The sequence below is a fragment of the Thunnus albacares genome, chromosome 13, assembly GCF_914725855.1.
Source record: "Thunnus albacares chromosome 13, fThuAlb1.1, whole genome shotgun sequence".
NCBI classification, from domain to species: domain Eukaryota; kingdom Metazoa; phylum Chordata; class Actinopteri; order Scombriformes; family Scombridae; genus Thunnus; species Thunnus albacares.
The window spans coordinates 9,463,029-9,474,085 of record NC_058118.1 but is presented as its reverse complement, the minus strand read 5'-3'; the positions used below and the strand labels follow the sequence as shown (position 1 = coordinate 9,474,085).

General features: G+C 41.9%; 2 protein-coding genes across 2 annotated transcripts; both read right to left on the bottom strand.

Moving 5' to 3' along the window:
- Window positions 1-3,356: 3,356 nt before the first annotated feature.
- Window positions 3,357-6,731, bottom strand: LOC122995776 (oligodendrocyte-myelin glycoprotein-like). The gene is made up of 2 exons (XM_044371146.1): window positions 6,724-6,731; window positions 3,357-5,929 (listed from the first exon to the last, which is right to left on the bottom strand). Exons 1-2 carry the CDS (start codon window positions 6,729-6,731, stop codon window positions 4,459-4,461), a joined length of 1,479 nt encoding a protein of 492 aa, XP_044227081.1. The 3' UTR covers window positions 3,357-4,458.
- A 1,753-nt stretch (window positions 6,732-8,484) lies between these two features.
- On the bottom strand, window positions 8,485-11,057 carry LOC122995508. The gene is made up of 2 exons (XM_044370796.1): window positions 10,915-11,057; window positions 8,485-9,617 (listed from the first exon to the last, which is right to left on the bottom strand). The coding sequence occupies exon 2, from the start codon at window positions 9,608-9,610 to the stop codon at window positions 8,777-8,779; it is 834 nt and encodes a 277-aa protein (XP_044226731.1). The 5' UTR covers window positions 9,611-9,617; window positions 10,915-11,057; the 3' UTR covers window positions 8,485-8,776.

Here is an 11,057-nt window from a genome sequence, read left to right as displayed (position 1 = left end):
GTTTATATGAGTGCATGCTATGCCTCAGACACATTTTTAACATCTTCTAGAGGCTAATAATGGTAAGCAGGCGTCTCTGGACAACACCAGCTAAGTGGTGCTTTCTGTCCTCTGGCTCATTCTTTGTTTTCTACCAGCCTTTTCGTTTTACTTTATTTTTTCCCCCTAACTGGCTGCCACCATGCATTCTCTCAGTTGCCAACCACTTCCAATTGTGCAACCACTGACCTTAACACTGACCTTGCCTTGTCTGTGCCATTGAGACGAGAGCGAGAGATACCATATCTTCAGCTTCCCCCCACTATGCTGCAGGGTTGAATTTTGCCTGTCTCATCAGTCTTCCGGCTGCTGGAGTACGCCTTGTTATTTCTTCCAGATTCGTACACATTCACTTTTTAGCTGATCAGTGCCCAGACTGGAAAACATTGCTCTTGGCTCAAAAAGATGGTGAGCCTTGGCATATAGACCCAAGCTGTCAATACAGATTAGGTTAATCAGATAAACTTTATCTGCAACATTTGAGCGTCCTTTGGTTGGGTACCAGCTTGATTCGGAGTTACAATTGATATTGTGATGCAGGCTCAAAGGAGGTTCAAATTGGCAGCCATTGTTTTATCTATAAGCTGGCTGCAGTGGTCTTTGGAAAGCCTCTGTGTATGACAGTGTGTGTGAGTGTTGGTCTCTCAATAATAGTGTTGCATTAGGTGGTGTACATTAGGCCTGTCGGTTGTTGGTTATCTACAGTAATTGTCCCCTCTCATGTGAGGAAAAAGGTTTCTCTCGGGGTATTATCCTTCATCCTTTGCTCTCTGTCTCTTTGTTCCCTTATTTTGTGTTTGAGTGACAGAGTATGACATTCCTGAAGAAGAATATCATTCAAAAAGTTCAAAGTGTAAGCCACAAATATGGACACAAACAGTCACAGGATTCTGCCTACAGTTTTGAGATGCATATATTAAAAATTGGAACATTAGTCGCATATAAGGCGTGTTGAATTATCAAGTCTTGTCATTGCACTAAACTCAAATATTTTCCTCCATGAGGAGGTTGAGCTGAGGAAAGCTGCTTTTTGTAATTTCTAAAAAAAAAAACAGTGATTTTTTTTCAGGAGATCCTTCATATTAGTTTCTGTCAGGGCCATGTTGTGTACTGGTGAAGAATACAATCTTTCATTATCTGGTCTTTGACTGTAACGTTTTGGGATAAACATTCATTTCTGTCCCACCACCACAAGAGGGCACTTGGAGCACATCTACTCATAAGAGGAACTGATGTCATTTATGTTTATGTGTCATTGTCTACGTGTGTATTCATGGAGGAGGTTCAGAATGACAGGTCTCTTGTGTGCCTTTTAGGCGTGGTGAGTCTAACATAGTGCATCACCTCAGGTTCACCACCGACAGTGAACCTGCAGCCTCTCTAGCTGAAGGGAAAGACTGACTTTCACAGGCTGCTGTAAGGGGAGCAGCTAAAATGCTGGGATGTTGTCTGGACTCCCTGTTATTTCTGTATACAGGGCTTTTTCAGCAGTAGTAGATGTATAAACTGAAAATAACAACATCAAAAAAAAATCCTAAATGCCATTGCCTGTCTGTCTCTAAAGCTGATCTGGAATTAAATGTATATATGAGAACACAAGAGGGCAACAGGGTTGCTGGGTGCAACGAAGTACACTGAGGGTGAGTCTTATTGAGTGTGGCTGAAAGAAAGAAGGCAGTTCACTCAAAATAAGCCCGGGAGGAGAGATGAAGGGGGGAGGCATGGCAGCAGTAAATGATACTAGCTTTCTACACCTTGTCAGTTATTAGGAGAAGCCAGAGGAGAAATCTGACATGACTTTCTGTTGTCTACAGAGAAAATAATTGGCTAGCAGGGCAGCTCACTAGCACCTACAGTACAGTAGTTTGAAAGGATGTTTTAAAGTTCTGCAGTTAAAGGGAGGCAGGAAAATATATATATATATATACTATATCTGTTATGGAGATGTGTGTCCTTAAGGATTAGAATATAAGTGGCAATGAGAAAGTTTCTGTCTTTGTGGCAAACCATGAGTTTGTGGCCAAATACAAACCATAAAAAGATCCGCATTAAACACAAACAGTACAACATGAATTTTGAACTTGAACTTCAGTTGTACTTCGTCCTCACTTTGTCTTTTCATGTCCCATAAACTAGGTCTACAGTGGGAACTATCTGGCTGGCTGGCTGGTTAATACGTTCAGCAGTACTTCATATTGGCAGAAATTTATGTGGCATAAGAATAAAGTCAATAAAATAACCAATAATTAATAGGTGGTGACATGAGGATGTAAGTTGAAGAGAGAAACTGTGAACTGAGGGGAGAAATGAAAACCAGGTTAACTTGGTGTGACTTGCTTATAAATAAACAGCACAATAACCACAGGTTTGTTTCAGTTTTGGCTTCTGCCTCTAAGCTATAAATACACAGAATTTATTCTGCAGGTGTTTCAAAATTTGTGATGCAGATTTTTCAAGATATGATATGATTGAAGGCTGGAGTGCAGATAAAATGATCTGTTATTTTTGTCAATTCTCTCTGACTGTCATTTTATTGTTTTTATCAAATAAACCTTTAAAATGAAATGTTACCATGCTAAATCATTGCGGTGCCTGATTGTCATCAACCACATAACTATCTGTCTATCTCTATCTGTAAATATAAGTTGGAATTTTTATACAGGGGAGTATATTTACATTTCATTTTCCTCTCTGTTTTAGCTATTCAGGTATGATTCATGGCCTGACAGGCATTACATCAGATGTTTATCATTCACAGTGTGGGTGGTGACAGTGACTCCATATTGCTCTCCTTGGCTGTACCTGGCTGAACCACCAGGGTCACCTGTTCACCAGGCTCTCACCTTCCTCGTGTCACACAATTCCAGGAGGGAGCCCTGGTTTCCACTGTGTCACAGATGTTGCTGCAAGTGAGATTTTCTCACCTCTCTTCAAGATGTTGGAGGTCATATAGAGAGCATATACTCCTAGGCTAGTCTCTGCTCCACAGTGTATTTATGCATAGCTGATTCTTTTTTCAATTATCTTTTGAACAAAAACTAATACACCACATTTCAGAATTGTTGTTCAATTACCCACTGATAAGAAAGTGTTTGTACTGGGCAGTTCCCATGTGTGATTAAATTTGGAATAAGTACTTTTATGCTTTATGAGCATTCCTATTATATATAAATGTAAAAACAAATACACTAAAGGTTCCCATGAGGATTGACAGAGACTCATGGGAGATGTAGTTGTTGAATACTAAAAAAAATTCAAACAATGACCAAAAGTTGTACATAACTGAGCACATTTTATTTAACTTTACAGAAGATACCTGGAGACGCACCCAACAATAAAGTGACTCCCAGACACTGTATCCTTCTTTAATTCATGAAATACAGCTTGCTTGAATGCTTTTCTTACTATTTTGGCACCTTTTGTCCTTTTGGTACCATATGCAAAGGTATTACTAAAATGTAAAAATCTGTAGGCTGGCACATTACTGATATTTACACTAAATGGCAACCAAGATTTGAATATCTTAATAATTCCATATAAATAAGATGGAAATGTCTGTGCTTTAATGCTCTGCAGCAATATACCAGTACGTTAGCATTCCTGGAACGTTCGATCACCATGCAGATAATTTTCACGAGCACCACTGAATCATGAAGGACACTTAAGTCTGAGATGTGATCAAAATACAGAAGCAGGACTCGGCACTCGGAGTTTGTTAAAGATAGTGACACAACATTGTCCATGTGTTTTCCCCTCTGCTCCACAGAGTCTGTGTTGTTTCCTGTTATGTGCATGTCGTGGGCAGTTTCTTACATCATCCTGTCTACAGAAAAGATTGCTCCTCTGGTTTGTTACATGACACAAGCAGGCAAGCATCAAGGATGTCTATTAAAAGAGTCAAAATGAGTCATTTGGAACTTAGAGGAAGTTGGGGAAAAATACAATGATAAGACCATGACAACATCAGCTAAATCCATCCGATGGTTTTGGAAAAATTGGAAGGATGAAAATAAAACATGCACAAAAAATTGGTGGGCCACAACATGTACCGAACAGGTACTAAGGGTAGTTGCAGATGAGCACCAGGCTACGTTCAGACAAAACTGGTACTTGAATGTATAGTGCCATCATGTGCTTCGCTGCATTCATTACAATGTTCTTTTTTAAATCAATGACAATGTCATTTGAGGGGAGGCCTGTAAAAAATGTTACTACTGTAGAAAAGTTAAAGCATTGTTTTTTGACCTATAATTATAAATGTAGCATGATACTATACTCAGGATAGCAGGAATAAAGCCTGTACTTAGTGTTGTAAATGGCCTTTTGCTGAAGAGAGTTGGTAATATACAAACATAACAGTACTACAACAGTCAACAGTCTTGTGCATGTGCTGTAAATTCATAGTCAGAATACAATCGTTCAAAGTACATGTTGCAGAATGAGAAACAGAAGCCCCAGGTTGAGAGAGGAGCAGGTAGCGTAGGCTGGGCTGCTGTTGCTGATGCCACTAGGAAGGGACTGATTCTGCCTCCTCACACTCCTGGTGCGAAGAGTTGTTGTCTTCTTTGTTAGGATGGAAGGGCTCTCTGTTGTAAAGAATCGGTCCGTGGCAAGCGTCATGTAAGCCCTGATAGGTGTTTTAGTGATGAAGCTTGTGTCAGAAATTGCGGATGTGTCAGTGGTGTGGAGTGAGTCACTGGGAGAGGCTTTCACTGTGCCAGAGATTAAATGAGAATCAGTGTGGAGCATGTGATCCGCAGCAGCTGGGCTATCAGTAGCAGAAAGGTGATTAATAGTTAGGTGTGTGCCTGTGGTTCTGAGTGGCAGGGAGGAGATGCTGATGGGTGTGGTTGTGAAAGGGTGGTGCTGTGTGCTTAAGGTCTCCTTGGTGGTGCTTAGCAGAGCAGAAACAGACATGTACCACCACCCGGTTACCCTAGCCTCCGGGGGCATGGAGCTCATTTCCTGCGCACTTGCTGCTAGGGGGGGCAGGTTGTAGGAAGCAAAGTGCCAGCCTCCAGTCCTGCCAGGGCGCAACCCTCCACAGACAGGCTGGGTGTGGCAAGGGCAGCCCAGGACGTGTGCAGGGGTACGCTGAGTCCAGGAGAGTAAGTAGGTGATGTCATCATAAAGGTGACAGGCCCAAGGGTTGTCACCCAGAGTGATGAGTCTAAGTGATGCCATCTTGTCCAACACTCCGAAGGGCACTGTGGAAAAGCGGTTAGCATGCAGGTAGAGGTGAGTTAATTTGGGAAGCCGGTCCAGGGATCCCGGCAGTGCCTTCACAAGCAAGTTGTGGGACAGGTCGATAGTCTCCAGGTGTGCAGGCATGTTGGTGGGCAAAGTCCAGAAGTGATTGTAGCTCAGGTTGAGTGTGCACAGATTGATCAGAGTGTTGTTGATGAAGATAGCCCGCTCCAGCTTGTTGTTGGAGAGGTCAAGCGTTCGCAGATTCCACTGGTAGACCGTATCATTCTTGTCCAGCAGCTGGATGCGATTGGAGGCGGCGTAGAGCTGCCAGAGGGAACGAGGCAAGTCGGTGGGCAGGTGACTCAGCCGATTATGAGACAAATCAAGGACGCGGAGGTGGGTGTATGGGGTGAGCTGGCCGTCCAGGTTGTGGAACCGATTGTGGGACAAGTTAAGGGAGCGCAGGTTGTGCTGCAGGCCATTGGGCAACTGTCTCAGTCCCCTCCAGGAGCAGTCCACCTCCCTGTGGCTGCGGCTGCAGGAGCACACGGACGGGCACACGGCTAGGACACGCAACCCCAGCAACAACACAAGCAGGAGTTCCAGCAGGGCCTCATTAGGGGGAAGCTTCAGCAGCTCATGCCTGCTAAAAGAAAGACAGGGAGACTGGAATATTATGTTGTGTCTTACACAGCATCCCCTTTACCTCAAGAGGACACACAGTGTAAGTAGAGGTGATGCCTGCAGTGTGCTTGGATAGTGAACACAGGGAATGTGCACTTGCTATCTGTAGGAGAAGCTAACTGCAGAGGGCTGTGCTGAATAATACTGGTTTCATTGTTGCTTTATAGCTCCACCTTCTGCCAGAATCTCTCTCTCTCTCTCTCTATCATTGTCTTACACACACATGCACAGAATCATTTTGTATATAAGTGCACACACAGCTGCACATCACTGCATAGCTTGCAGGTACATACATTCACATTACATGCTAAACTGACTCCCCTGATCGTGCAGGCATGTTTTTAGGGATGCTGTTGGCAGTGTCCTCTCTAGAAAATGGTCATACTGTAAATGTACCATCAGTAAGGGGTAATTTAAGGACAAGGTTGTAATTTATTCTTTTTCTTTAACTTGATAAACATTTGACCCAATTTGTAAGAGGATATTTCTAGTCTATTCAAGAATATCATTCATCACACAGGATGAGAATCCCTGTAGTCATTTTCCCCAGCATCAGTTTGCGTGTTCAGTCATCAGTGGTTGTCAGTGCAGTCGGTCCCATGCCCTCAGAGGAGGAGAACTAGCTCAATAGATGGGTTTTATTAATGACTCCACAGAGAACTAAGGCATCAGCCGGTCCAAAGGCAGGCAAAGACACAGCCAGGAGCTCCATACAGCTGAATCTGCAGTATTATGTGGAGGCAGGGTGTGGCAGAATGTGTTAAAAAAAAAAAATTAAAAAAAGAGTCTTGAAATTTGTCCATAACTCACCTTCTCATCTTATCATTCCAGTCACTTTTCTCTGCTCCTTTTTGCTGTCCAGACCCTCTTCCCTTTCCTCTCCTGCTTTCACGCTCGGGACCAGCTGCTGCTCTGCTGAAGGTGATTTTTTTTTTTTTTTTACGCTTGAATTCCCCTCATAGAATTTGACCCTTGCTCACTTGTCCAGTGCAGGTGTCTGAGGTAGCCCTGACCAGTTTGCTGCCTGGTCCTTTTGTCCTCTTTGAAGAACTGAGAGTTGATATTGCCTCTTTTATGGATCTTTTGGGTTGGCGCGATCAGGCACTGCAGGCTCTGGATTTACTGTGCAGTGGAAGTGAGCGGGGAGGGATGGGGTGTTGTGTATGTGGGGGTGGGGGGTGGGTGGTGGTGGGGGGGGGTGAGGAGAAATGGAGCGCATAAGGCTGCTACAGAGGAAACTCCTCATCAATCCCCCATAAATCTGGCAGCTTCCAGGATTTACTTCTGCATTTAGACTAACAACTATTGTTGTGGTTAGATTAATTGACTGATTGCAGGTGGTTATATTCAAAATAAATTAGACTGTTGTCACCTAAATCAATATTATCCTTCTCTAAAGCACCCCTTTACAAAGTAGCACTGAAGAAATTGTGCTGTAATTGGCTGTTATTTTCCCTGTCTAAATTTAGAGGCTGCCACAAAAAGCTTCAGGATTTATGGCAGAGGACTCTCCTCCACTGCAGCTTCCTACCTGTCATCAGCAATACAGGCAACTCTCCATTCTGCACTGCATTGCTGTACTCCTACCACACTCCACAAGGAACAGGTCAACAGTGATACAGATAATTCTTACCTCCATTTATTTTCTAATCAGGGTTTAATCATGTAAAATGCAACAAATCCCACACTGTAGATTCCTGATTTATGCAACCACAGCAGCTGAGTATTCTTTTGTATCAGTTTGAGACTTGTCTTTGCTCACTTGTCATGTAAATTAAACAAAGAATTGTTTCGAAATGCATTTGTTACTTCCTCACTCACCTATTTCTGTACTTTCTTACTATCTGAGATTGAAACTGTTCCAAATGTATCCTGTAACTGCCCCTTCCCAAAAGCCAAAATAGTCAAATTCTCACTTCGAATGAAAATGTTTGACATTTACTTTAAACTGATGAATCAGATGGTTTCAACCCCATCCCAGTTCTAAACTGGCACGTCACCCAGAGCCAACCCGTCTCAAGGCGTTTCCATCTCCCTGCTATTGCACGCAAAGTTAAAGCAGAGGCCGCATTGAGAAGGGACAAACTATTCAGACTTTAAATGAAAGGTGCACACCCTTCATGACGCCACAAGTAAGTAGATGGACAAATATCTGCACAAGACGGCGGAAACAACCCCGTGTTGGATTTTTGAAAAGCTTTTTTGTGTTGCTTTGTCAGCTCTGGCTGAGGTGAAAGAGAGCGTTCTTTCTGAGTTGAGTGGCACTGCCCGGGAGAGGCACATTCTCTGCTTGCTAATCAAGCAGATCTCTCTCTTTCTCTTTCTCTTCCTCTATCTCTGTCTATCTATCACACACACACACACACACACACACATTAACATGCACATACTTTATACACAATCACAACTAAATGTGAAATGGCTTCTAATTCATTCAAAATTGAGGTCACAATCTTTGTTTAATTTCTCTGGTGGTCATGCAGTATGTCGTAAATGTCATAAATGTACATCTATTTGTATATCTCAAAAAGTAAAGTGTGTAAGATACAAACTGACACAATTGTACAAACCTGTATTATATTAGTAAATTTTAATATTACACACAAATGACAGAAAAATACAGTATCAACCAATTATTTTCAACCAGAAATCCTCAGAGGTGAGTACATATGACAGAGTATGACTCAGAGTATGACAGATTTTGCAGCACATGCAGTTGTTCTATTGACTGAAAAGCAAAAGCTGCTGAAGAAAGAGTACCATTTATTTAAAGAGGTTGTAAAACTATAGAGAACTGAAGGCAGTTACTAAGGAAACTCTGGCTTCACACAGACACACACACACACTCGCTCTCACTCTCACTCTACACCACATCCTTTGGTTCCTCTGTGCCCTCAGAGGAGGAGGCTGCCACAGCTTTGGCGGACTGGGAATCTGCTGCCTCCTCTTGCAGCTTCGGGGAGGAGGGATTTTCATCTCCGATCACAAGTGTCTCCTTATTCTCACTTGCTGACACCTCCTCACTGTTGGCAGTGCCTCCAGACTTCTTCTTGTCCTCTTCTCCCGTTTGTCCATCCTCGATTACCGTCTCTTCTTCTTCTTTGGTGGTACTGTTACCCACCTCCTCCTGTGTTTGACTGACGTCAGCCATCAACATACTGGTCTCTTTGGCTTCTGTCTCTGACTTGCTTTTGTTTTTCTCGGCATTTCCCATCAAGTATTCAGAGTTGCTGATCAGGTCAGCATTGCTGCTCAGCACCTTGATGCGTCTGCTCAACTGGCACACCTTCAACGTCAACATCAAAGTGGAAAACAGCAGAATAACACAGGCTATCATCAGTCCTCCAGCCACCATTAACACTTCGAGACATTCTCTCTTGTAAAATATACTGGAATGTGTGTTGGTGGTGGGATTTGGGCCAGGTGGAGGTGAAACGCTATATTTTGGGGCTGATTGACTATTTGGGGCCACTGTTGACTTGGTGGCTTCAGTTGTGCTGCTGGCAGTAGAGGTGAGACTAGCTGGGGATGTTGACTTGTCTTCTTGTGTAGTTTCGTTATGAGTTAAGGTGATGTTTGGGGATTCATCAGAAGTGCTCCATGGGTCGGCAGGAGTAACATCACTTTCAACTCCACACAATAGCACTCCCAGAATTTCTATGCAGTACAACAGGTGAAGGATGTTGGGGACTTTCATGTTGTGTCTGAAATTAAATGGAATGGCAGTTTAGTTTAATGTTTATTATGACCTGCTGCTAAATTTCTCATCTCAGTAATGTGAAATCTAGACAGGATAGAACCTTACTATATAATATATGAGGGTACACTAAAAAAAAAAAAAAAAAAAAAAAAAAAAAGATTTAAAAGTTAACCAACCACAGCAGGCTCTTTGCTGATATTTTGTCACTATTAGAAAGTTGCATTAGTTTGAAAAGACCTATGGACTGATCCTGTAAGGATAGGTTCACAATTTTTCAAGTCTTTCTTAAAATAACAGTCGGGTGCTCAAATGAACATCGAAACATGTTTTGCTTGCTGTAATAATTCCTCCTGTTCATACTGACAAATGCGCTTAGAATGTAAGTGATGTGGGCAAAAATCCAGTCTTTGTTTTAGAGAAAAAAAAAAAATTTAAAAGTTTATCTGAAGATAATATGAAGCTTCAGCCGTCTGACTTAGTCAAATAAAGTGGATATCTTCCATAGTTTCCATACAGTCTTTTTAGTAGAAATGTACAGTGTTTTCCTGTTCAGCTGCAGTGGATGTACAGTAACAAAAAGAGATCTTGGCAGTAAAAAGACCTTGAGAGACCTTGACTTGATTTGACTCATTTGGACTGCTGAAGCTTCATATTAGCTTCAAATAAACTCTTAAATACATTTTTGCACAGGAGGAGGACTGTGAATTTTGGCCCCCCTTCACTCTCATTGTAAGTGCATTGCGAAGGGATCATCTAATGATCAGTATGAACAGGTGATAACAGCAAGAAAAACATATGTCAATGTTCATTTAGGTACCTGACTGTTGTTTTAAGACAGACTTGAAAAACTGTGAGTCAGCTACTGACCAGCACGTCAGTTAGAAAAAAGAGGGGATTGTCCCATAAGTGATACTTCATTCATCATTTACATATTTACATAGGTTTGCAGTATCCATCACCATATTTCTTGCATTGTTTGAGGATATATTTGTGAATACATGTACGTCCCTGAAACTGATATAAAGTGATACAGGATCGTGTACAACAGATACTGCATCTTTTGTGATGCACAAGGCCGTCTTTAAAACAGTCAGGTGGCATGCGCAGCCTAAAATATCACATTTCTATCTTCAGGATTCAAGACAGAACCATTCAGTGTCACTAAATGTAAATTCAGATGTTGGTGCTCATTTCATTTTCTAAGAGTTTGCACCAAATGTGTTATAAAAATGAAGTACATTTGTGCTATGTATATGTTTTCAAATAAAGGTAGTCATTAAAAGATAAAATCTGTCACTTACATTGTTGGTGATCTTGATATAGTTCCAAGATATTTTTGTATAGGTTTTGTATAGATAAAGATGTACACAGTGTGCTGCAAGTAAAGAGAGAGATGTATGATGTGTAAAGGAACTCAGACACAATGACAGTAATCCAAATCAAT

Coding starts and splice junctions, on each gene's coding strand:
- LOC122995508 (XM_044370796.1), bottom strand. CDS start 9,610: ATGAAAGTCCCCAACATCCTTCACCTGTTGTACTGCATAGAAATTCTG.